At 40.6% G+C, this 27,743-nt stretch overlaps 1 protein-coding gene across 2 annotated transcripts; it reads right to left on the bottom strand.

The window, feature by feature from the left end:
* Window positions 1-5: 5 nt before the first annotated feature.
* Window positions 6-19,310, bottom strand: gckr (glucokinase (hexokinase 4) regulator). 2 transcript variants are annotated; one of them, XM_005933933.3, is made up of 19 exons: window positions 19,160-19,310; window positions 14,580-14,729; window positions 14,427-14,495; window positions 14,267-14,335; window positions 13,957-14,030; window positions 13,783-13,849; window positions 13,656-13,709; window positions 13,392-13,486; window positions 13,187-13,292; window positions 12,951-13,069; window positions 10,590-10,688; window positions 10,184-10,281; window positions 9,980-10,056; window positions 7,927-8,023; window positions 7,745-7,854; window positions 6,443-6,526; window positions 4,036-4,176; window positions 3,615-3,749; window positions 6-2,819 (listed from the first exon to the last, which is right to left on the bottom strand). In XM_005933933.3, exons 1-19 carry the CDS (start codon window positions 19,208-19,210, stop codon window positions 2,706-2,708), a joined length of 1,809 nt encoding a protein of 602 aa, XP_005933995.1. In that variant the 5' UTR covers window positions 19,211-19,310; the 3' UTR covers window positions 6-2,705. The 2 variants fall into 2 exon arrangements, with proteins under 2 accessions (XP_005933995.1, XP_005933996.1); XM_005933934.3 differs by having other exon boundaries at window positions 3,615-3,746.
* Between the last annotated feature and the right edge of the window lie 8,433 nt (window positions 19,311-27,743).

Genomic DNA, 27,743 nt, shown 5'->3' with positions numbered 1-27,743 from the left:
AAGCTTGTATCGTGGAAGTACGTCTATTAGTCAGATGAAATGAAACTAGAGCTCTTTGGTCATAGAAACATTGATTATGTTTAAAGAAAGATTGGAGAGTGGTCTTTTCTTTAGTCTTTAGTTTCTCCTACACCATGCAGCGCATCGGCCAGCTATTGATGTCCATTGTTGTTGATCAGCTGCTATTGCTTCGGCTTCATCCAAGTTAATGCTGGCATGCTCCAGATCATCTATTATGGTCCGGCACCAGGTGGTCTTAGGACCTCCTCTTTTGCGTTTCCCTCTATGTGGAAACCATGTCATGGCGACTTTGGCTGGCCGGTGAAGGAGTAGGCAAAGGAATTTTGCTGCAAACCGAAATCAACGTTGAGCAACAATATCGGCTAGGGGAAGCATGCCTGCTCTTTGTAGCACCTCTTTGTTCATTATCCGGTCCCAGAATTTGCCGGAGGCCACGTTGTTGGAGCACGTTCAGCTGACGGATTGTTGCATTTGTTGATTGCCATGTCTCGCTAACGTAGAGGGTGATTGGGATAACAATGGAGTTGAACAGATGAATCTTGATCGGCGTGTTCAGTAAAGTTGAGTTCCAGATGTGCTGTAACTCCAGACACCATGCCAATCCTGGAACAGACATCTCAATCGGAGACATCGTCGTTTGAGATAATGCTACCTAGGTAGCAGAAATTCTCAACTTCGTCAACTTGTACTCTGGTACTCAAATGTAAGCATAACCCACACGAAGTACTTGTCTTCTTGGCGCTTATTCATAATCCGGTCTTCGCTGCCTCTCGTAAGTTCTTGTTGAGTGGAGCCTAGGAGTGCGATGTCCACACTGACAAGTTTCCGCTCTTCTCTCCAGAAAATACCAGCGTTCATTTGATCAACCAATTGCCACGTGTCCGGCAGGCACTTAGTAGTTTTGTGCTGTATAACCCAATAACACCGCAATCCCCACAGTGAAACACGGTGGTGAGAGTATTATGATGTTGGGATCCTTCAGTGTGTCTGGAACTGGGAATCTTGTCAATGTGGAAGGAATCATGAAGGAGAAAGGATATGTGAAGATTTTTAAAGAAAACCTCAAGCAGTCAGCAGCAAAACTGTGTTTGGGTCATCACTTTATTTTCCAACATGACCATAACCCAAAACATATGTTGCTTCTGGTGAAGAACAGTGTATCTAACATGCCTGTTTTGGTGTGTTAACCTCGTTCCAGGATCAACATTGCAACTAAGCAATCATGTTGTCATAGCTTCGCAATGTGGATAAAAAAAGAAGAAAAATACCCTTCTTTATATAAAACTTTCTTGTCAGACAAATGGTAAGAATTTGAAGTGTTTTCTTTATAAATTTTATTGATATAATGAATATATTATCAAGTTTGGTTTCCTCTTAGCCAAATTTAGGTTACTAAATTTGGTTTGCTAATGATACTTTTTAATAGCATTAGTTAACTTCTTGACTAAAGATAATTGAATGCTCAGACATATTGGTTAGTTGCGATGTTGATCTGGGACTATCGTTATTTTGATGTTGGGACAACGCCAACACGGAGATATCAGATCTTGCGGTGTGTGTGAAAAACTGCCCCAGAAGACCTAAGTGAATGTGACTGACTGGCCAGCACAAGGCCCTGATTTGTTTAATAATTCTGTCCTCATCTGTAAATGATTGTTAAATGCAGTGAAATGTCTAAAAATGTCAGTTCCTCTAATGGCCACTTGAGGTTGCTCCAAAAGTGAGTTATACCCACAGACCACCATGTTAACATGCCCAGCTTTAGAGTACTGAAACGCAAACTTACATTAATAAGTCTAGTTACATGGTGATTAGCTTAGGTTAGCATGGCATCTAACCAGAAAGAAACAGCTAGCATGGCTAAACGCCTATAAACTCAAAAGCTACAGGTGAAAGGAACTTTCACTAGTAGCAGTTTAGAGACAATTAGACACTTTGATTGTGTGACAAATTTGTTTCTGTGTATAGATCGAAACCCAAGAAATGAGAGAGAGCAAGATGTGTCCTTCTACTTTCAGGTTATTAAGCTACGCTAATCACTTCCCGGCTTTAGTCTTACACATAATAAAGTGCAATGATCTCAGGCCCTTTACTTCCATTTTTTCCTGCACTTGTTAACATCATGCTACAAAATCAAACAGCCAGTAGTGTAAGTAATAAATGGTTTATGAAGTAAAATCACTGTGATTTTATAGGTGGCAAACAGAAATGCTGAGAATTGTGTCCTAACGCTTTCTGATCCAGACCTGATGTGCACTTCATCTTCTTGGGACCTCCTTCTCTCTGGGCTTTGCCGCTGTGTTTGGCTCTCCTCCAGTGGAGTTCCAAAGCTGTTCAACCTCTCTCTCAAGATACTCACACATAAACCACACTAATCCCCTACCTGTGAGTAAGTTGAGCAAAAGAGGGATTGAGATTGACTTACATCACACAGACAGATCCTGCTGAGCCTTTAAACTCCAGAAAACACTTACAGAACATAGAGTGTCAGGCTTTCTAACATAGTTTAGTGAATTTGAGTCAAAAAGGCTAAAACTTTCATTATCTTAGAAAACACACTTTTTTTAATTTACTTATTTTATTTCAATCACATTAAATTAAAACAGAAGTATGTTCATTTAAAAGTGAGATAAAAGTGCTCAAATCTGTGTTTTGTATGTAAGATTTTAACTTAACGGCCTCCGTTACCACATCCACTGAGCCACGGCTTCCCTAACAATTGGCTGCTGCTTCAAATGTGACTCCGCCTCCACGAGTGACCAACCGGTAAGTAAAATGACCAAAGCCAGAGGGACCACCTTAAAATGAGGGAGACAACATGATACAGCCGTTTAGTTCCTCTCTCTTCAGTTATTCAGCTCTTTATGTGATTTCCGTACCAGAAACCAGATTTTTCTTCATTCTTCATTCTACATAAAGTAATTTATTCAATTTAATTCACTTTTATTTATATACTGCAAAATCACAACAAAACAACAACAGTGAGACAAACCCCTACTAGCAAGCGCTCAGCGACAGTGGGAAGGAAAAACTCCCTTTTAACAGGAAGAAACTTCCAGCAGAACCAGACACAGGAAAGGGCGGCAATCAGCTGTGACTGGTTGGGGGTGAGGGGAAGAAGACCAAAGTTAACTTCTAAACATGATTCTTTCTATGTCACAAGCATCTTTGGATCAATGGACAATCTGACGACGAGCAAAATCAAGCAAAGAGATGAGGAGTGCCACAGCAGTTGGCACTTCCCCTCTGAAATGGAGTAAAATGAGTAAAAGTGAATGTGATGTAATCCCAAGAGAAAACTATCACAGCCTGAGACCCTCTTGATTATAAGAACTTTGATAAAAACCTCCAACCTCTTACACAGAACCAATGAACAGCAATATAGTAGTTTTCACAGCTATAGGCTAATGTGTCAAAATAATATTATTTTAAAAAGCGGTTGTTTTTAAATTCTAAAATGTGTTTCAACATATGTTTGTAAAGCTTTTTAAAGCACTTACCTATAACTGAAAGAGGTAATGACAAGAAGAAACCGTTTTTAAAATCGGGTTTCTGGTATGGATCTGTCAGCAACATGCACATCACCTCTTTACCTTGGTGCTGTTTCTGGCAAAGCACGTGTGTGTGGTGATGTCAGAGGATGTCATCTCCAGTGTCAGCATGTCTACTCGGTAGATTGCCTTTAAAAGAGCTTCCTCACATTTTTCCTCTGGACATGCAGAAAGCTTCTGAAAATAGAATGATTAAGCCTTAATTTACCTCTAAGTTCTAGTAAGTTATAGTCTTCTTTGCTGAATGTGCTGCACGTAAACAGAAAGAAAAGTAAGAAGATGGACTTATTTAAAAAAACAAAAAAACTTTGTCCTGTGGGTTCCCATCATGTTGTTTATTGGTTACTAAAAAAAAAGGGCATAGTGTGAAAATTGTAGTCAGTAATCATGAAAAGGACGGAGCACAAACAGTACACCCTGTAATGCAGTGTTTAAGCTTTGTTAGCGTTTTACATCACAGTACCTGGAGTAAACGCGTGGCCCTGCGGTACAGTTTAGTGTTGGTGACCTGCAGGTCAATCATGTGGTTCTGGTATATCTTCCCCTTTAAGACATGAGCTCCAGTGCTCACAGCGTTCAGCACCAGCTTGGTGGACAGCTCCCGCTGCTCACACAGAAAAGTTATTGATTTTCCTTCCCCTGCATTTATAAAAACCACACTGAGAGGAAACATTAAAGAAAATAACCTGCCATCCAAAATAAGATCTACAGAAGCAAGAAAAATTGAGAATCAATAAAGATGACTTTTTTGACACTCCCTCCTTCCACTGTATTTATCTCTTTATATGGGTGCAAACGTCTCTAAAGAAAGAAGGTGGCAGAAATATAATGGCAGAGCTAGGGCTGCTCGATTATGGCAAAAATTATAATCACGATTATTTTCACTGAAATTGAGATCTCGATTATTTGACGATATTTATTTAACCCTTTAAGACCTACCATAGAACCAAGTCCGCCAGAGCTTATATTATGTTTTTACATGTTGTAGTGCCATTTGTGGGAGCATTTCAAGTTGCTATACATCAATACAACTGTTATAGCCCATATTTTAATAATATGTATGCATTAAGTCCATAGTAACTACATTAATTGCAAAAAAGTGCAATAAACTACAAAAAAATTGAAAATCGTTTTTGTTTTTTTTACATATATTTCTACTTGGAGAAATTTAAGAGGTTTATCCCTCAAAACTTTAAATACAAAAAAGTTGCAAAAAATAGTTTACAACAACAGGAAATTTATTTTGAGTGTCTTCATAGTTTTATTTTGGAGATACACCAATTTTTATATACTGCAGGAAAAACAAAAAAACAATCCTATGATGCAAATTTGCAAAGAAAACAGCATGTGCATCAAAATAAACTATTTCCAGCAGTGCAATTCGAGTTCTAAGCATCCCAGAAACTATTCAGAAAAGTCAAACATGACCAGTATAGGCTTTTAAGGCCTACAAGTAAAAAACTACATTTCCGCGAAAATGACGTCACTTCCGGTTTCGGGCAGGAAATGGCGGACATGCGATAGTTCGCGCTGACGTCTGTTTCACTGTGGGAAGTGTTACGAACAGCTGATCGGATCGGCAAAGCGTGTTTCTGGAATATTATGTTTTTGTTCCTGCAAGCGCTTTTTATGCAATTTTTGCAAAGCTTTATGTGGAAGGAAACCGTGACCGAGGACAAGCTGATGGCATAAGATGTAAGTACAACTCCTCCGGTTTCATATGCAAAAAAATTATTGCGCTAGCTTACACGGTTCAGGTTCTACAGGGATTTAAAAATCGTTACACTGGTTGCCTGTCCATTTTAGAATTCATTTTAAAATTTTATTGCTTGCTTTTAAAGTCTTAAATGGCCTGGCTCCGTCTTACCTGTCAGACCTTTTACACCAATACACTCCACAAAGATCTCTCAGATCATCTGACCAGTCACTCCTTACTGTCCCCATGTCGAGACTGAAACACCGAGGGGACCGAGCTTTCGCTGTTGTGGCCCCCAAACTATGGAACAAACTGCCCCTCCATATCAGGCTGGCCCCAACACTTGAAATGTTTAAATCACTTTTAAAGACACACTTTTTTTCAAAGGCTTTCTAGGAGTATTATCAGAGTCAGTTTGTAGTCAGTTTTTAGTCAGCTGTTGATCATTCTTAATCTTTCTATCTTGTTAATCTTATTCATTGTATATCTTATTGTTTATTCTACTCATGTTGTGATATTTAGTATATACACTGATTTATTTTTATCTTTTTTAATTATATATTTATTTTGTTTATTGATTTCATTGTATGCTTAAAGTATGGGTTTTAACTGCTATCTCTGTTTTATTATTGGAAAGCACTTTGGTCAACTTTGTTGTTTTTAAAAGTGCTATATAAATAAAGTTGGATTGGATTGGATTGGTTACACAAAATGGAGCGTGCTGCTCTGACCGGCTTTAAAGGGTTAACAATAACAATGTATTGAATAATGACTTTAAAAAATAATATAAAATAGTGTGCAACACCACTGAAGTTTTTTTTACTTCTCTTTTCAACCAACGGCAGTCACTCTCCTCTCCAAATAACTTCTGCTTAGCTTTCCTAGCTTCCCTCGGGTCCTCTTAATCAGCGGTCTCCAATCTTTTTTGCCCCACGGACCGGTTTATGCCCGACAATATTTTCACGGACCGGCCTTTAAGGTGTCGCGGATAAATGAGGGAGGGGCTAATAATCGGCTCAGTCATTTTTAATGATCGTTGAAAGCCCAGATTGTAATCGTGATTAAAATTCGATTAATTGAGCAGCCCTAGGCAGAGCATTTAATATTATATTATTTCTCATGCTTCAGTGAGTTGTTGGGCTAATGTGTGTCAAAGTGTGTGTGTATACTGTACCATATGCTGCAAGGTCCCTGAAACAAGTGCTTCTTGAGGCCAAGTTATCTTTAGTGTAGATAAACACAGTTTTTTGATGTCGTCCTGCAAAGAAAAGATACCCACATTAATACCCAAGTACAGTTGTTATAAAAGGTTGTGAACCTTGATTTTTGTATCAGTTAATGCTAATATGTTATCTGATTTTCATATAAGACACAATTGTAGCCAGACACCATCTGACTACACTATACCCAGACACATTCATGATCACTCATGGTTCAGGCTGGAAGAACTTAGTCAGACGTTTGTATACAATACAAACCCACTAATGTCCCACAGTAAGCTGAACCACGACCAGGCCCTTTTGGTAACCATCAGCTTCTGGCTTAATATTTGATCAGTCTTCCTGGCAGAATTCATAGAGTTCATTTAAATTGGTAGATTTACTACCACAGACCTGACTTTAAACTAATCTTTTTTACACTGGGAAAGAGAAACTACCAGTTGTAGTCCATCCAAAACATTCCCTCAAGGAACTCCTGAGACATTCAAGGTTAAAGTACAGGTTTGAGATCAAAGATGTACTGAAATTTCATCCAGGTGTTCCTCAGATGTTCCCAAATTGGAAATGGAAAGAAAAGAGAACCTGAACACATAATGCCTCTAGCAACAGCTGTCACTGGCACATCCCAAGTTTGCAACAGAGCACTTCGGGATGTTGTTCCGTTGACAGATGAGAAAGAATTTGTTGTGATACCTCAGGGCATGGAAAACCTGTAATTACTGAGGGAACAACTGATTTAACAGTTTATAAACATATTTTAAAGAGGGCTTTGAGTGCAGCAGTACATAACCTGAAACAAAATGGCTAATGAAATGAAATTCATATTTTTAAATGCCAAAATACTGATGAACTGAAATAGTTTTGTAGCTGATGGAGGTTGTTATGCTAAAGAAGGTCTTACAACATCTTGGCTCATGCTAATGTCAAAGCAATGCAGTTAAACCTTGAACAGGTGTTCATACATGCAGTGCGCACAGCAGTGTGCATGTTTGTAAAATCCATCAGTCAGCACTGTGTGAAACATGAGTCAAGATTAACGTGTGAACACAGACCTCACTGTAGGCTGAGTGATTGTCAAGTCACTGCCAAAATGAAAAATACAGCTTATTTTTTAAAATGACACTTAGTTTGGGCTGGACATGTGAATAACAGTGCAGTTTGTGTGTTATTAGTTTAGCTAGATCCTTTCTGTCTCTAATTGTGACTCCATAAAGATCAGACAATAATATTGCAGTTCCAAAACTTCAGACATCTACTTGTTGTAAAGAAGCTGCTGTGTCTCCATCAGCCTGGTGATAAACAGCATGGAGGTTGGGCGTCTTTTCTCTCACTCTGCGGGCCATGTTACCCACTTCAGTGGCGTCATCTGTGGAGAGAGGCTGTCAAAACACTTGCTGCTCTGGAAAAAATCCAAGTTACAAACAAAGCGCCGTCTCACCGGAGTGCGTGTAGATTAGCAGCACAGTGTCCTTATCAGTAAGACACGGCAGGATCAGATGTAGGAAGTCCTCATGTGCTATGGAGAACTTGGGGCCCTACAGGAAAGACATAGTTTCAGAGAAAACTATGGTATAGCCAGGACCACTGAAGAAGAAGAAGACTGGTATTAGCATCTCTCTGCCCTGTCACATGTTTATAATGAAAGCAAAGGGCAGCGTGGCCTCAGCACAGAACAGAACGGCAATGATGACAGAAGATGTGGTGCTGAGCTGGAGGTGGGTTGGAAGGTGGCGTGCAGCAATAACAGCTGTGGAAAGCTGTTCACCGAGGCGTGCCATGGTTCAACTGTTTTGGGGGGGGTTGTATTCTTAGTTAATATTTGAGTTTCAGTTTTACTGTTTTTACACTTCAGAGAACTTTGGGGTGTTTTGTTTGTAGAGGCTTTGAATCTTTTTTATTTTAGTATGTATTCTAGTTTTTTGTTCTCTCTGTGTTATCCATGTCTGTCACTGTCATGTCTTAGTATTTATTTGTTCAAGGTTAATCTTCATCTATTTAAGTCAGTTTGACTTCCTCCCTTTTCCCTCATTTCCGACTTTCACTCTTCCCTGATAGTTTCCACCCTGTGTCCTGTTGCCCTAATTAGTGTAATAGGACACGCCTCTCTTTGACGGGGTGTCTACTAATAGTATGTTTCCCCTTTTTTTCCATTGTGATATTCTTGTGATTCTTCTGGAAGTTTCTTCCTCTTAAAAGGGACTTTTTCCTTCCCACTGTCGCCAAGTGCTTGTGCAAAGAGGGACATCAGATTGTTGGGTTTTTCTCTGTATTAGTGTAGCGTCTTTACCTTACAATATAAACCGCCTTGAGGTGACTGTTTTTGTGATTTGGCCCTTTAAACTGAAATAAAATAAATTGAATTCAACGTTTGTTCTCTTGGACTGCCTCCTTGCCTCCTGTATCTTGGATTTTGGGTCCTTTAATAAGACTTAATGATTCACACAGTTTGCAAAACTGTAGCATATGGCTATATCACATTTTCCAGTTGAATGTGTAGAAGGATGTCAGATGATGCAGGCTAGGTTTGGCTCTGTTCCTTGCATTCAGATTATTTTGCTAATACACATTTATGACTTGGTGGTGATCTGGTCATAAATGTTAGTAGAAAAACATCTTGAGCCATAAGTTCGGTCTTGTAAGATCCTGGGGATCCACTGAGGCTGGGATGCTAGGAAATCAAGTGTAAGTCAGAACTAGTCAGAGACAATAACCCCTTGTACTACCTGCTAGCTAAATTTGTGGCAACAGGCACCTCAGCATGCACTTGCTAGCTGTAATGCTTTATAAATATGTTATTTTTCTCTGTTTTCTACATTAATCTTGCTCATTTTTTTTACATTATTCCGAGGGGGACACAAAGAAGTGGTTGTATTTTAGTCAGCTAATCTTTGTAGAATGAATTCTTTATTTATGTTTCCTAACTGGGGACCTAGATGTGGTTCTCTGTTCAACATTCATATTAGCCTATTCATATAATCCCTACCGTGAAACAGGTGAATGCTGGAGCAAACATGTAATTTTATGTCTAAATGACTGATAGAGTGCCCTGTAAGTCCTACCGACACTGATATGAAAATCTAATTAACACCAACAAGCGGTATAATTAAAAAAAGAAGAAGATTAAGGAACATTGAGCAGATACAGCAGTGTGTATTTTACTCTAATCCTGCTCTAGTCTCTGCTCTGCAGAGACAGATGTGTCATTGCAAGGTACACAACAAGACCTGGATGTTAATGTTAATTGGATTTTACAGGATTTCAGACATGTTATTACTTTGTGTGGCCTTGTTTCAAACCCACAGACATGTTAGAATAGAAATCTCCATGCTTGCAGTCAGCTGGTAGTGGCAGGATTTCTGTAGAAGAAGAATCTGTGCACTTCACTGTGAATTGATTGAGCATTGTGTGAAATGAAAGATTTGATGCAGTAATTACTTAATCGTTTATCTTTTGTCTAAATAGATGTTATTACATTGTTTTCTTTCACACACCAGTGAAGTTAAGGGACCGTCATTGTTATTCAGCTCTCTGTATCCTCCTCTGATGAAGCCTCGAACGTCTTCATAGTCTGTGCCCCACACACACACACACACACACAGTTTCCATCACTAGTTGTAATGCGAAACAAAAAGAAAAGACATTTTCTTTATGGCAGTGTAGTTTGGCTCCTAATGAGGACATCGCACTGCGCTTACCTGCACCAAATGTGGGTCTACACTCACTGGCATCAATGAGGCCCAGCAAAGCCAGCGAACCCCAGCCCAGGTAATACACGTGCCTGCTGCACCGCAAACTGAAACACAGCCAGACGCACATCAGACTGAAACTGCCGACCCGACATGAAAAATGTCACGGGGGGAAGTTCAGAAGCTTTCTCTACTCACAGCAAACAGATTGCCAAAGGAAGCTGTGAGTATGGCAACATGTTAAGTATCTGTAGTCATTTTTGCTTCTATGCTTTTTGTGCTGATTCATTAACTAATTCAGTTGTCACCTGCACTAACTGCTAGAACCAGTGTGCTGCTATAAATCAACATACTTCGTTTTCTTTTTCAGTGAGTTTCGAGGCGTCAGTTAAAGATGTCGGATGAGATGTTTTACCTTTCTCCCGCTGCCTCCACCAGAGTAGTGATGCCATCAGTCTGAGAGTACGTGACAGCCAGAGTTCTCTCATATGCCATCATGTGCTGCAGAACACCACTATTGAACAGACACAAAAACAAAGCACAGAGTGCAGATTTTTGTGTCTATCATCATGCCAAACAGATTCTCTTTTCTGTAATGACCTCTAGAGGTCAGCAAAACCCAATAAAATACGCTGTGGTGTCCTCCAATACACATAACAGCTTTTCTATGGGCTCAAAATGTGGTCATAAATATTTTGTACTTGTAAATCGGTTTTGTATGTGTAAAAAAAAATTGTGCGTGCGTAAAAAAGATTTTTCAAAAAAAGCGCCCCTCCGACAGCCAAACCCATCTGTTCTCTGATTGGATTATTACATTTGTGATTGACATGACATTGACCAATAAGATGAAAGGAAGAAAAATAGGGTCAAAATTTGTACTTGTAATTTGCAGGGTTTTTTTTAGCTAAGTCCACACACAAATCTTTTTTACACACGCACAAATTTTACACATGCAAATCTTTTTTACACACACACAAATTTTACACATGCAAATCTTTTTTACACACACAATTTTACACATGCAAATCTTTTTTACACACACACAAATTTTTTTACACATACAAAACCGATTTACAAGTACAAAATATTTATGACCACATTTTGAGCTATTGTGAGTAAAGTTGGGTTATGATGGAGACCCAGAAGTAACTGTACATTCTGTCTTTTTATTATTTTATTAAATATACATGAAACTATTTTGGTTCAGCTGTTCTTGTATAGTCTTCCAATCAGTATCAATCAATCAAAAATGATAAAAACCTATAAAAACCCTGAAAACCATAAATTTCACACCCGAGTCTCGACTCTCACAGCCTGGTATCAGACGGCCCGGTACCAAACGACTCACGGACCAGTCTCTGCCCGGGGTTGGGGACCGCTACTCTAAGCGACTGGCGTGAATAATGGGCAGAACAATTACATTCTCCTCCACTAGAGGGCAGTACAACTACCTGCTCTAATTGAATGGGTTGCCAACTGCCAGTAAAATAGAAGAAGATGAAGAAGAAATTACATAATAGTGAGACAATGCAGCGCATAATAGCAATAACTAAATATTTGAAAAGAAAAAGTAGCCAGTCTGACCTGGGTCCTGGAGAAAACTCCGACCCAGATGAAGGCCCTAGCATGAGTGCTGATCAGAAGAAAGCAAAAAAGGTATACTGGGGACAAACTGAGCCAATTCCGCTATGCCTGGTGTGAGGGAAAAAATTATCAATATGCTTTTTGTGACATTTTTGTTTGGTGGTGCGGTTCTGAAACGCTGCACTAGATGGACTAGGCCTAGTCCAAAATGTATGCTCACTTAAAGCTTGTGTTATTTATGTGGTTATTTATGTGGTCTGTGTATTTGATCGAAATCTATTGTTTCACTTAGTAGAATTTCTTTGCAACACAGGAAACTTCCATAAACATAAACTGTCAAACAAATGACACAGACTCAGGAATTTCTAGCAGATGAGAAACACGGCAGTTCATCCCCCAGGCCTAAGGAAGGCTTTAATGTGTAACTGGTAATATATGAACCAGTGGCACCATCATCTAAATCCTTACAATCCCTGAGCCATGGAGCGACCATGGCTCAGGGATTGGGAATCGCATCTGTAACCGGAAGGTCGCCGGTCGATCCCTGGGCTCTCTGTCCTGGTCGTTGTGTCCTTGGGCAAGACACTTTACCCTACTTGCCTACTGGTGTTGGCCAGAGGGGCCGATGGCGCGATATGGCAGCCTCGCTTCTGTCAGTCTGCCCCAGGGCAGCTGTGGCTACAACTGTAGTTTGCCTCCACCAGTGTGTGAATGTGAGAGTGAATGAATAGTGGTATTGTAAAGCGCTTTGGGTGTCTTGAAAAGCGCTATATAAAATCCAATCCATTATTATTACTTGTAGGCCACTTTGAAGTAGGTATACAGTGGTCCCTCGCTTTAACGCGGTTCACTTTTCGCAGCCTCGCAGATTTTTTGGGGGCAATTTTGCATGCTGCTTTTTGGGGTTTTTTGACAGCACGTTGTGTTCTGCGTCCTGATTGGCTGTAGACCATTGTCAATCAATCTCCTCCGTGCCGCGCTTCCAGTGCAGTACAGAATGTGTTCAGCTTGTCAAATTTACATAAATCATTGGTCACTAGCAGTGTGACTCTGAAGTGCTGCACTGTATGTTTGTAAGTTTTCTGTCCCTTTAGCTAATCTTGTGGCACACTTGCAACAGCAACATGCCAAGAGTTAGCATGTTCATGACATTACATGGCATATGACACATGACATATGTCTTCCAGCTTACTTATGTGTGATAGGTGTGTTGGAGGAAGTGGCAGCATGAGCAGCAGAGAAGGCAACTTCCAGGAGAATCTTAGTTGCACTGCCTCCCTTCATCCTGGAGGACCCACTGATGGCTTCGGGCTGAACAGACACACACAGTCACCAGCCAATCATAAACACACCGCTCACTTACTTTTTTGAATATAAATGCACATCAACCGTAATGTGTAGGGCATCAAGTTCAAAAGGTACAAGTACCCCAACTGCTGGGTTAATGAGGAAGGCCTTCTGGCTTTTTGCAAGTTCTTGCATCCTTTGTACCACACTGTGAAACGTGAAGGTGCAGTCTTGTATGGGCTCATCTCTACATACATAAAGACAGTTTGTTTCAAAGACAAAATGGATATTTATTCACAACTTATCACATATCATACATTCATTGCAAATATTTAAAGTCCTGTACCTGGCCTGATGTGCAGGGTTGAAGCCAACCAGCACAGGTGTGTAGACTTCAGGGTGCTGCAAGCAGAAATCCAGCTGCCCTGCCACAAATGGAGCCTATGGGGGCAGAAATCGCACACACGAGAAGTTAAGAGTTGTGAACGCCAAAACTCAAAGGTTGATCTCGAGTTACCTGCAGATTGAATTGTTTCTCAGGTATGAGCAAGGTAAACCTTATTTGCTATACACTATTCAAACTCTGACCTCAGAGCTCAGGCTGACTTACAGACAGTCCACAGGAAATGCCAATGAACAAGACTCGCTTCTTTCCCTCACACACCTGCAGAGAACAACATGCTGTGGTCAAAATGCTCTCACAAAACACAAGACACACACTCCAGGATGTCCCAGACCTTCTTCAGACTGAGCACGCCCAGTCTGGGGTCGTCTTCGGGAGCCTCTTGAGAGGAAAGCAGAGCTCTGAGGACATGAACATGTATGTGTGCATATGTCAGGTTAATTACAGGATTTTAATCAAGCAAAAAAATTGCTGCTGGTTATATTCTGTTTACACAACCCCAACTCACCTGTCTCCTCCTGCAATGATGTATGAATACACTTCACTTTGGTTCAGCTGACTCAGTGCTTTGTTGGAGCCTGACTAACAACACAAACAGACAATAAACACACAATACAGGAAGCATTTTTTTTTCCATGAGCAAGAGAGATCTGATCACATAATTTAATTAAGAGCCATTTTCCTCATATTACTGGCAGGGTCTGTTTCGTTCTGCTCTGGCTCACTGTGCACTTGATTTTCCATTATGAACGTTCAAGTAACTGATACGCTTTCCAGAAGCCTGAACAGCGCAGAGAGTATTTCAGGACAACTTTTACCGAGATCAGGAAAGCCAGCCGACCAGAAGTGCCACAACCGCTCATCACAACACAGCTCTCCTGAGGATCCTGTTAAAGACACAGAAGGCACAATAGCCTATGCCCGACTGACCGACGCAAATACAGATCCAAATATTGAGGGAGGAGAAAAAAAAGGCACCTTTATTATGACCTCCACCCTTTTAGCAACCTCCATTAAGGTTTTCACCACTTGGTCACTCAAAAGCCTCTGAAATGAGATTTAAAGAAAGAAATTCTCAAAAGGAAATTTTGAGAATACATTTTCCCATCATGAAGGCTAGTACTGATATACCTGGTAGGTCATTCCTGCCTCTTTCTGGAACATCTGGGAATCACAAACTTGTAACATCTTCACAATGCTATAGGCCGAAGCTCGGTCGATGTCACATGTCAGGGGGTTAGACTTCTCTGAAACAGGAAGTGAAGGCTCATAATCTGCGGACTAAGAAACAACAAATTAGACTGACGACTAACTGACTTCTATCTTTCAAAAGTGAATCCAACATGAAAACAATTGCATCATTTTGAAGGACCATCAAAGCCCGATCGCTGTGACTGACCTCAGGCTTATATAACAATGAGAAAAATGGCCCTCTGCCTTGACCTTCCTGATGAGTTTATGAGTTCAAATCAATCATTTCACCTCATGGTGTATAAAACATGTTCATTTTATACATGCCGGTCAGTCTCAGTGTCACGGTATCCTCATTGACTAAAGACCTGTGATTAATAAGCTGTTAGCAGTTTCACAATCACTTCTGCCTCATGCTGGTCACATCCAGTTTTCAAACAGCAAGATGGCGGCGGTAAAAGTTCTCAGCACTAAGCTTCAAAACAGGACTTTTATAACTGTTATAACTTTAAAAAAGGTGGCCAAGTAGTTAGGTCCATCTTTTATACGGTTTATTACGTACCTAGAATAAATAGATGGCATGAAGCAAACTACGTTTACCTGAGCTAGCATAAAATGAATGAAGCAAGATCCAGCAGTCAACTACTTTAGCTAGCATAAAGTAGCTAACATGAAGCAAGGATGAGCCAAATGGGGAAAACGTAAGGTTGGTTACCTTAGCTAGAATAAATACTGTACAGCACAGCGTCAGCACCACGGAAATACACGGATACATCCGTAGACTCGAGACACAATGCATTTTTGGGACTTTCAGGTGTATGGACCAATGTTTTATTTTCTGAACAAACCAGAAATCTTTAATGAGCAGCTAGATTTGTCTCGCATTAACTGGCTGAGTTAATGCCAGTTAATGTGACATCGAAGCAGCTGTAATCCACAGCTGTGTGTGTTCATGGAGCTGCATTTTCACCTGCTGGACATCACTACACCTGACAAGTTTAACTGTCTTCAGAACATTGCAGAGGCCTTATTGACAGTATTTGGCTCTAAATATCTGTGTGAGCAGATTTTCTCTCACATGAGTCCTCAGATAGCCGTCTGAATGCTGGACACTCGGAGACCCGTGTCTCTGAGTGGGAGACCAGAGATCACATAACATGTGTGTCTCTGTATTAACAAACATGCCATATTGGCTTAGTTTATTTTTCTTATCATTGTTGTGAGGAGACCATAAATAGCATTTGTATTTTCTGTTGTACAGTTCATTTGCTGTTATGGATAAAAAGTCTTTTTTTGTTTCAAAATAGCTGATAACTATTTGCTGATAGCTGCCAACATCTGCAAACAAATATAATTCTATAAAGTGGTTCTATAGATAGTGTGTAACTGTTCATATAGTGCGTTATTAAATTTATTGCTAATGCAATCATATGGCACACTGACCTCTGAGGAAATTTTAAATGGCACTCGCCATCAGAAAGGTTGCCTACCCCTGATATAGCACCTTTCAAGATAAAATCACAAAGTGCTTTACAAAGGCAAAAAACAGACATTAAGTCCACAGATCTCAAACTCAAAGGGAGCGAGTTCCAGAGTCTGGGAGCCGCTGATACAAACGCTCTGTCACCTTTTGTTTTTAACCTTGTATGCTGGACAACCAGCAACCCCTGGTCACAAGACCTCAGGGACCTGCTGGGGTGATAAGGAAGAAGAAGATCACCTATGTAAGTTGGAGCTACACCGTGCAGGGCCCTATAGGTCATGATTATGATCTTAAAATGGACCCTGAACTTGACAGGGAGCCAATGCAGCTGAATCAGCAGGAGAGTGGCATGGGAGTATTTGTGATGCTTTATCAGAAGCCTAGCAGCAGCACTTTGAACACCCTGCAGTCGTTCCAGGGAAGCATTGCTTAAGCAAGTAAACAAGGAATTACAATAGTCTAAGCGAGATGAAACAAAAACATGAATAATCATTTCCAATTCGGAACGTGACACAATGGGACTCAGCTTAGCGATATTTCTTAAATGGTAAAAACAAGAGCGAACCAAAGATTTAACGTGTGTCCAGCGTCAGAGCTGGATCAAATGTAACACCAAGGTTCCTAATGGAGGATTTAATATAAAAAGTAAAAGGGCCTATATTATTAACCAAGAGGGGAACAAATTTCTCAGGAGCAAAGACAATGACTTCCGTTTTATCAGCATTTAGTTGAAGGTAATAATTACCAGCCATCCACTCTCTAACGGAATCTAAGCAGGACTGCAAGATTTGGAGCTTAGAAACATCAGGTGGCCTAAAAGAGATATATAGCTGAATATCATCTGCATAACAATTATATGAAATATCAGAGAAAGAGCTAAGAAGTTGCAGAAGAGGGAGTAAATACAACAAAAACAATAACGGTCCCAAGACAGAGCCCTGAGGCACCCCATAGGCAAGAGAGCTGACGGAGGATCTGAACGTAGAGGCAGCCACAGAGAAAGATCGATTTGACAAATAGGATTTAAACCATTCCAATGCGGTACCCGATACACCCACCCAGTGGTTTAATCTATCTAACAAAATAAGATGATCAACAGTGTCAAAAGCAGAGGTCAGATCCAGCAACATCAAAACAGTGCACTCTCCAGCATCATAATTCATCAAAATATCATTATCTCAAATCAAATCACTTTTATTGTCACATCACATGTGCAGGTACATTGGTACAGCACATGTGAGTGAAATTCTTGTGTGCGAGCTTCACAAGCAACAGAGTTGTGCAAAATACAATAATGTAAACAAGCAAAATACAAGAATGGCTACATCTGAAACTAATAAATATATGTACAATATATAATAGTATATGCATTTCTGGATGTGTATACTAAATATTTTTCTACGTGTGTGTGTGTGTGTGTGTGTGTGTGTGTGTGTGTGTGTGTTGTTACACATATTTTACAAATTAAATAGAGTAAACAATAAATAAAATATATAAAAATATACAGAGTTGAGACATGAACTAGACATAAGAAGTGCAGTTTCGGTAGAGTGAGCCTTACGAAAGCCAGATTGAAATTTATCAAGAATGTTATGTTCATCTAGAACAACTGTGAGTAGCTTGGCCACAACCCTGTTGTCTGATATTGAAATTTGTTTGATGATCTGAACTAAGTGTAACAAATATGGACAAAAAAGAAAAACTTTTTTACAGCACTGCATAAAGAAATGAGATGTGGATCACGATTATAGTTGCCAACTGTCCCGTTTTAGCCGGAACATCCCGTATAATGAGCAAAATATAATATATTGACCTTACGAATATCAAATCTGATTTGACTGCAATTGTATCAGACGAGTGTTTTATAGTGTTTGTGCCCAGTTAGCGACGGTCCCTGACGAACAACATGTATGAGGAGTAATGCGTGATTCGTAAAATTACGACTCCGTTTGGTCTCCGTAGCATAGAAACTAGTGATGGTGAGATGAAGCCTCATGATGAACTGAAGCTTTCCATCCAATTGGTCGACTCATGGTTCGAAGCATTGTGATGATTCATTTGCTCTACTGCGCCATCAAGTGGACAATTCAAGTGAAGCGGGCTCTTTGATTATAATGATGTGTAAACCTTATGTACATCTGGATAATGACACAAACTAGTGTTTGGTGCTTCACTTTTTAATAAACTAAAAGACAGAAATCAGATTATAGGATGTGTAGTGTTGTTTATTTATATTTTGGTGTTTATCATTTGTGATATTTATTACTGTGTGCATACTTTATTAGGAGAGACAAAATTTAAAAAAAAAAACATCTCTTCCTTGCTGGTTCCATCGAAGAAGAAATGCACAAGTAACTATGTAGCACGTACGTAATCCAATTCCACAACACGGTGTGATGGGGAATCAGCTGTTTTCCTGCCCATGTTATTTCGAATCTGGCGCGAACCGGTGAACCAGTCCCTGAATCAGTCACGTGGTACGGACTGCCCGCGAGGCCTCGAACGTCACTGCATACGTAATCAACGCAAGCCTCGATACGCGCTTCAGAAAAACGCCCCCGCGATTACCCGACGCACGATTCGAAGCTTCGACACACAGGACACATCACTAATAGAAACCTGGCTAATTGATGCCTGTATTTGCAGTATTTGATTTGAATATTTTTTTATTTTTTGCTTGTTTGTGATTTCTGTCATCATTTACTGCATTTTTCTTTATTGATTTAGATGAGGTATTGATTAACCGAATGCCAAAGTTTTACTGTATTTTTACTGTAAGAATATGAACACACAGTGCATATTTACACTATGCCCAGCTGGCTGTGCACGCCAGAGTCTCCATTATTTGATAGTTTAAAAGTTAGCAACCCTAATCAAGACTTTTTCACAATAATGTATCAAACCAAATCCTGTCTGTAGCTATACAAAATATTTACCACTATATTTACTGTCAAAAGCGGTGTTAACCTTCTCATCTAACTCTTTGCAGGAAAAGAAATCACTTCCCTAAATAGTCCGCCGATTTCTATAAACTTACTTCCCATTGACGTAAAGTGGAAACACCATAAGTCCAGTCTAATCCTGCCATTGTCCACTTTATCTGGCAAAAATGGTCACTGGTAACGATTTGCAGAGAAAACAGAAACTGCGAGCGAAAGGGGGAAGTGGGCGGGACCCGATTTAACTTTGCTCAACTTCCAGGCCAACTGAAAAGTGACAACGAATGAGAATGAAGAATGCCGTGGATTGACACATGACCTGGTAGTAAATATAATAGAGGGTCACCCAGGCAACAGCAGCTTGGAAAGTCTCCGTCAGCTTCAAAACGATACGTGAGGAACGAATCGCTTCGTGCGTGGAGGCAGCTACAGTCCTAACAAACGCTCCAGCCTGTCTGTTTGTTTACAGCATCTCAGAATAAAAACCACAAAGGGCACCGCTCTGTCTGTAGTAGCAAAGTTCACCTACTTGACCTTTGAGACCGGGAAAAGGGAAACACACACACAATCACCACTATGAGCACCTGTGTGTTTATCTGGCAAATGTCATTCCTGAAAATAAAGTGTAGCCGTCTCTCTTTAACGGAACCAACGATCAAACATTTCCGATCCCTGGTTTTAAATCATGCTGCCACAGTAGCAGTTAACATGGAGATCAAACTGAAAGCTCAGCATTAGAAAGTCTTTGATCTCAGCTCCGAGAGTGCTGGCGCAGTTTAAATAAGAACCTCTTCTTCCATCATTATCCAACATGCTTTTCAACCCTACAACGTACCAAAAGACCCAACTGATTCTCAGCAGTGAAAATATTTACACCACAGCAGATTGTGGAGTCTAATATATTTCATCACTCCTCCAAACTCCCACCAGTCTCTCGTTGCTGCCGGCTAATTGCTGTCAGCGACACTGCAGAGAGGACATTTTTCACATCATGTTCCATCAACAAAGAAAAGACTAATGTTATTTCTCCTCGCACTTCATAAATCGTGTCGCCTCTTTTCTCTCTCTCTCCCACATGAAGTGAATTAGAATTTTCAGGGAAGGCCTGTGACTTTGTAGTGATGCATTTGTACTTCTCATTAATGGCTCACACTGTTTATTAAAGATACCAGACATCTGAAGCACAGTTTGACTCAATCAAATATGACTCAGTCCAACACCAGAGCTGTGCGTGGGTCTCTGTGGGAAGTCACAACCAGGACATGTCTCCACCATAGTTTGTTGGCTGCACCAACTCAGGATATTGAGGGGTAAAACGACAGCTACAAACAGCAGAGCTCAGCTGTTCAAAGGAAAAACAGGATTACGTGATTTGATACAATCAGGTAATTTAATCTAGTTACCTCGATCAATCCTCCAGTTTCTGTTGTTTAAATAATTTAAATCGGATAAGGATTACTTTGATCCAAAATATTAGGAGTACTCTGATCCCAGCAGAGGGCTGGATTCAGACTGGATTGCAAAGGAAACGTGAAATAAAAACTCAAAATGTTCTCAGCAAACGGTGTAAAAATAGTGATGCAATTCTCTTAACTCTGACTTTCTACACTGCTCAAAAACTTACACTTTGAAAATACATCAGCTCTAAATGGGAAAAAATCATGCTGGATATCTATGCCGCTGTGAACTGTGTAATAGAATGAAAGATGCCACATTGTTTGATGGAAAGTATCAAACTACAGGGCATTCAAAGATACTAAAAAAATCAAAGTGAAAAAATGATGCAGCAGGTTAGTCCATTTTTAGGAATTTCATTGGAGCAACTTAAAATGCTAATCAGTAGTTTGTATGGCCCCCACATGCTTGTATGCCTGCCTGACAACACTGGGGCATTCTCCTAATAACACGGCGAATTGTGTCCTGAGGGATCTCCTCGCAGATCTGGATCCACTGAGCTCTTGGACAGTCTTTGGTGAAACCTGGCTGTGTCAGATGTACCAAAACATGTGTCTCAGAGGTGTTCTGTTGGATTTAGGTCAGATGAGCATTAAGAACAGTCAATGGTATCAATTCCTTCATTCTCCATAAACTGCCTGCATATTTGTGCCACATGAGAGCAGGCTTTGCTGAACATCAGGAGGAACTCAGGACCCCCTTCACCAGTGTAGGGTTTGACAATTGGTCCAAGCATTTTTATACCTATTATACCTAATGGCTCTCAGGGTGTCGTAGCTTAGCTTGTAAAGGTCTGTGTGTCTCTCCATGGATATGCCTCCCCAAACCATTACTGACCTACCACCAAACCGGTCATGCTGAACAATGTTACAAGCAGCATCTCAACAGCTTCTCCAGACCGTGTCACATCAGTCACAAGTGCTCAGGATGAACTTTAACTCATGTGTGAAAAGCACAGGGCACCAATTTCAATTCAGTTTATTTATACAGCACCAAATCACAACAGTTGCCTCAAGGCGTTTTATATTATAAGGTAGACCCTACAATTGTCGTGGTCTGGGTGAGTGCTGGGGTTTTTCCACTGAGTCACAGTTCCACCCCTGGGAGGAGTCGCTGCTTTCCTGCATGTCTCCACACCTGCTGGCAATTGAACTGCCAGTACTTAAGACCAGTGCTCATCACTCCTCTTCACCAAGTATTCAGCTAAGCACAGTTAGTGCTGGTCACCATAGTGGGTCACTGAAAGAGATTTTGTTTGTAAGAGGATTATATCCAACCTGTGCTTTTTCTTCCATCAGCTATCCTGTTGTCTGCCACCTCCATCTCCTGGCAATACACGCTTTCATCCTGAAGCTGGTTTGTGCTTGGCAGCTCTTTGCGTCACAACACCTCTCGGATTCACCCACCTGCCTGCCCTCCTGTCACAGTACTCAATCGGACCACCATCTCCTGGAGACCAAAACTGCTCACTCGGACCACTCACCCCTTCCTTGCCATTCCTCCACCTGCCAAAGTAAGAATGTTTCTTTATGGTTCATACTCACCAGGATTTACAGATTCGGTCACTAAAACTTGTCTCCTCTCATTCTAGTGTTCAGAGCCTCCAGGTCATGTTTCCTGAAGGCCAACAAAGATACCCAACTCATTTACTTTACCGGGTAAAGTAAATCCAACCTGCCGGGACTGTTTGGGGGCAATCTGCTAATTCTGGTATTCTGTGGCAAATGTCAGTCATCCTCCATGGTGCTGGGCAGCGACCAGGGTCCACTAGAGGAAATTGGGCCGTTAGGCCACCTTCATGAAGTCTGTTTATGATTGTTTGGTCAGAGACATTTACACCAGTGACCTGCTGGAGGTCATTTTGTAGCTCTAACAGTGCTCATCCTTTCCCTCCTTCACAAAGGAGCAAATGTCGGTCCTGTTGTTGGGTTAAGTACCTTCTCTGGTCCTGTCCAGCTCTCCTGGAGGAACTGTCTGTCTCCTTGAATCTCCAAAATGCTCTCGAGACTGTGCTGGGAGAAACGGCAACCCTTCTGGCAATGGCATGTATTAATGTGCAATCCTGGAGGAATTGGACTGCGTGTGCAACTTCTGTAGGATCCAGGTATCGCCTCATGCCAACAGTAGGGACACTGACCCTATCAAAATGCAAAACTAGTGAAAAAAAAATAGTCCGAAAAGATGAGAGAGAAAATGTCAGTGGTCTCCAGCTGCAAAACCATTCCTGTTTTAGAGGTCGTCTCATTGTTATCCCTCTAGTGCCCCTGTGGTTCATTTCATTAACATCAAAGCAACTGAAACTGATTAACAACCCCCACTGCTCCCTAAATAACCAGTTCAATATCCCAGAAGTTTAACTAGCTTGATGCTATACTCTGACTAAAAAGGGTTCCTTTAACATTTTTAAGCAAGCTATTTAGAACTTTAGGAGTTTTTATTCATTGCTATCATAAAGAAATTAAATATACAATGAGCTGTGAGCATTGTGGTAAGGTCGAAACATGCAAGTTTTACAGTACATGCTTTCTGAGGCTCTGATCTCTGATGATTAATGAATGTAAAAGTCTCTTAAGAAATTAACTAGTTTTGCATTTAGCTAGGAGTGAAGACTTCTTCTCTGGAGAGAAGAATAATCTGGGTTTGACGGTTGTCAGAACGGTATCTGTCTGACTGCAGTGCGCCAAGTGTAAAGTTTAATGGAGGGGATATAATGGTGATGGACTGTTTTGTTTTCAGGAGCTGGGCTCAGCTCCTTGTTCCAGTGAAAGGAACTCTTAATGCTTCAGCATACCAAGACATTTTGGACAATTTCATGATCCCAATTTTGTCGGAAAAGTTTGACTCCCTTCCTGTTCAAGCACAACTGCACACCAGCACACAAAGCAAAGTCCAGAAAGACTTGGATGAGTGAGTTTGGCGTGGAAGAACTTGGCTGGCCTGCACAGAGTCCTGACCTCAACCCAACAGAAAACATTGGGGGGGGAGTTGGTTTAGGGCCTGGATGGCTTGGGGATAGAAGCTCCTCTTGGGTCTCTCTGTTCTTGCCAGGATGATGCGGAACCTTCTACCAGATTGCAGAAGTTGGAACAGTTTGTTGCCAGGATGGAACGGGTCCTTCAGTATCTGCGCTGCTCTAGTCCGGCAAATCCTGGTGTAGGTGTCCTGAAGCGGTGTCAGACTTGAACACAGGCTGGTATGTGGTTGCCTGCTCACCAACTGAGCTAAACTGGCACCAGAGTCAGGCCTTCCTGACCTCTTAAATGTACTTCTGAACGACTGGTCAATGGTTCCCATAAACACTGACTTAAGCCTTCTCCGAAGGATTGAAGCTGTTATAACTGCAAAGGGGGAGCGACATCATATTAAACCCTGTGGATTAAGAATGGTATGGATAATTTGGAAAAGGCAATTCTTAGAAGTCTTGACTAGACTCATTTTGATTCCTGTGTCTTTAGGATTTCCCTCTCTTAAACCCTATTTACTTTCACTGTCCAACTTCCAGATGCGTGCCAAAGAGCAGCCATTGCAACTCATTGTGTGATCACTTACTAGCTGTACTTCCTGGTGTGCTGTGCCTAGCAGATGACTTTAAGAAGGAAGCCATGAGCTCGTCACAAAAAAAACAAACATTTACCATTTTAAACTTTGGCCGTATTTTTGTTTGAACATCTAACAGTGTGAGGTACTTTTGGCTGTTCTGTTATTTCCCAAGAGGTCACCACAGCAGAGGAATCCACAGGTTTGATTTTGCACAGATTTAATGGTGCTGTCCTCCCATTTTCCCAGGCTTGGGACCACCATCGGGAGTATACCAGGTTGTGACCAATAATGCTAGGGTTATGTTTCCCAGACTAAAACTGGATTTATTTCGTGTGAATGGCGTAGTGTAAACCACTACACCACAGAGCCATCTAAGCATCAGACAGTGTAGCATTATAAATATGCTAAAAAAAGACGTCCTACTTCAGTCCTTGTTCAAGACTCTCATCCTTTTGTAGGGTGGCTGTAGCTCAGGCGGTAGAGCAGGTCATCTACTGATCGAAAGGTTGGTGGTTCGATTCCTGGCTTCCCCTAGTCTGCATGCCAAATATCCTTGGGCAAGACGCTCTCCGATGCATCGGAGTATGAATGTGTGAATGTTAGCTTTAAAAAAAAAAAAAAAAAAAAAAAAGCACTTGGACAAATGTGCTTGGGTGAATGCACAAGTTGTATAAAGCACTTTGAGTGCTCAGAAGATTAGAAAAGCGCTATATAAGCGCCAGTCCATTTACCATTTTTGCTTTTACTCATGGATATTCCTATTAAATAACCACAGCAAACCTGTGGGATGTGGCAGAGGTCACATTACAAACAGGGTTGGGAGAACAGGAAGTTAATGAGGAGCCACCAGTTCATTTTTCCCTTGGGCCACCCTATCAGGTTAAAAAATATAGATTTGTTCTGCTGCATATTTCTGTGAATAGTAGAAGTTCAATTTGGTTGCCAGATAGATAATTTACTTCTCAGATAAACAGTCTTAAAGGAACAGGGAAGTGTCAGAGGCTTTATTTCACACACTTAAACTAAAACTAACTCAATTTTAATTTGTAGGAACCCAAGGATCAGTGGTCAGTCAGAGCTGACTCTTTAATTAACCTAACTGATGATGATCTTTCCCCACAGAGCTGGAAACAGATGGTGAAGGAGGCAGAAATGCACAGGACATTATTACATTTCTTATTCTTGCAGGACAAAAACGGCCTTCTAGTCTATCCAGGTCTCTCTTTACTGTCTTGAATTGGCACAAATCTAACATGCCACTTAAACTGTAAATGTCTGCATTTGTGTCTGTGGTGGCAGAGTAGAGAAGCAGCTGTGCTGCATTTTTCACAAACTGAACACAGCGTCCCCACTGAATGAATCAGCAGCAGACTCGTTGACCAGCTGATAACAGTGTCTGAATTTGTACATCCTACAGTCTGAGGAAATCAAGCACAACGTGTCTTGTTCTCTTCTTGCCTCAGCTGCTGAGTACAGTCAATTTCCTTCTATGTCTGCTCATATTGTCTCTCAGCAACTACAGGATGTTTACTCTGGCTTTCAAAACTGACATGTTTTCGAACCTGTTCACAGAAGCACCTCGTAAATAGTAAATTCACCTGAGCTAACCCCTGCATTCAAAACAGAGGGGTTAGCTCAAGGTCAGTGTGCACTGTCTGACTGCAGTAGGCAGCGGTTCACTGACCTTGACAGCAAACTATAAAAGGCCCTTCGATTTTGAAGGAGCTGCAGGATCTCCTTCTCATCATACTTATTCCCAGTATGATTCTTAATTCTTGACAAATTATCCACCCCGGAGGAGCAAGAAAGCCATTAACACGTAAGTGGCTCTTCATATTATCAACCATAAAACCCTGGAAGAGAAAATTGTTCGTGTGGAGGGGAAAACATGTTGTTTCTTGGAGCTCTGCTGTAATTTCTTGTGTGACATTGTCACCAAGTCAAACACAAACCAGTGTCGGGTACTGTAGAACCTCCCTGAATTATAATGCAACATTCTTTATTTAAAATACTTTTTATGGATGTCTCCTCTCTAACTTTGCCTTTTTTTTTTCTTCAAGTTCAATTAGGAGCCAATGGAATGAAAGCAAGATGCAGTTTTGTAATATAAAAAAAAAATCAGTTTCAAACTGCTTCTGTAAGGCGAACAGAACAAATATGAAGTGATCAGCTATGGCTGTAGATTTACATCCACAAAAGGTGTGTCTCTAGATGTGCTGTTTTTTTTGTTTTGCATTTTTTGTTTGTTTTTGTTTTTTCTCCAGACAGCTCTCTCTTGGCATTTAAGAGGTTTACATTTTATACAGTCATCCTGAAATAGTGGTATATTTAAAAAAAAAAAAAAAAAAAAAAGTCCTACACAAAATAAACCTTTACTTTATTCTTCACTATAGTACAAAGACAATTATGATGCTTTTTAAACTTTTTTTTTATTATTATTATACGGTCCTTACAATATAAAACACCTTAAGGTGACTGCTGTTGTGATTTGGTGCTATATAAATAAAACTGAATTGAATTTACACACTGACACCTCGAGTTATTGTTGGTTTCACCTTAATCAGAGATTTTATTTGCTTCTGTACACATGTCAGAAGGTTTTTGAGCAAGACTCTGAATTCCAAGAACCAAAAACATTACAGATTCTGCGAAATGAATGTTCAGGATAGATAGGAGGGATAAAGAGATGCTTACCCGTGAATTTATCTGTAATAATAACCTTGTCCTAAAATGGATAAAACAGAAACAAGACACAAATTTGTTTGGCTGATGACTTCTGCTCAGGCTCAGCAGTGAGATCGAGCTACAAAATTATGGTGCGATGGCATGTGCTCCTGTTGGAACCACAAATCTTTAAACTTTGTTTGTTGTTTAACAAAAAAGCATTGTTGTGGGCCTGGGTACTGGGACCTGGTTCAGCAGAAGAGGGGCCTGTGAACTGAAGACTCTGCCTCCCATTCGACTTTTAAATATCCTGGGAACTACAAGTAAACCTCTCAATCTGAGAGCAAAGTTGGATGATATGGTACTACGAGGTCCTTAAGACAAGATGGGGTCTGATTATTCAAGACCTTGTCTGTCAAGAGAAGGAATTTCAGTTCAATCTTTTCATTGACTCAACAGGGAATCAATGAAGAGAAGCTAATGTGGGGGAAATATGCTTTCTCTTTTTGTCCCAGTTAACTAAAGATGCTGTCTTTCAAATCAATTTCATCTTATGGTTCTTCTTTTATAATATTTCCACTTGGATATGCCATAAGTCAAACATGTAATGGGATGTAAACCTGAAAATAACTCTGTAGATGTTAAGAGGTAAAGTGATATCTTGAGTGCAGAACATTTATGTAAATTGAGTCGATATGCATAGCTACAGAGCAGGATTGCCACTGGATCTGAACACAGTTTACCACCACTGTAGGATTCTATTTAGAGGCTGAAAGTTGTTAGCATCCTCCCCGGTAATCCTCCCTACTGTGCTTACATCTTCAGCAGGGTGATCTCTATCTAGAGCCAAATGACAACCCACTTTGGATGCATTTTTTTTCCACCGGTCTGTGCACTGTAAGCACAGACCGGTGGAAACTCTGTGCTCACCACTGCAATCAAGCGCACGTCTCTTGCTGTTAGATTTGTAATCAACTTCATTTTCCGACTCAGCTTTTCCTCTAAGCTGCACAAATCACTGTC

This window comes from Haplochromis burtoni, unplaced genomic scaffold, assembly GCF_018398535.1.
Source record: "Haplochromis burtoni strain Fernald_Lab_line unplaced genomic scaffold, NCSU_Asbu1 Contig_139, whole genome shotgun sequence".
In the NCBI taxonomy this organism is placed as follows: Eukaryota; Metazoa; Chordata; class Actinopteri; order Cichliformes; family Cichlidae; genus Haplochromis; species Haplochromis burtoni.
The sequence above is the reverse complement of the archived record's forward strand: the minus strand, read 5'-3'. Positions and strand labels throughout refer to the sequence as shown.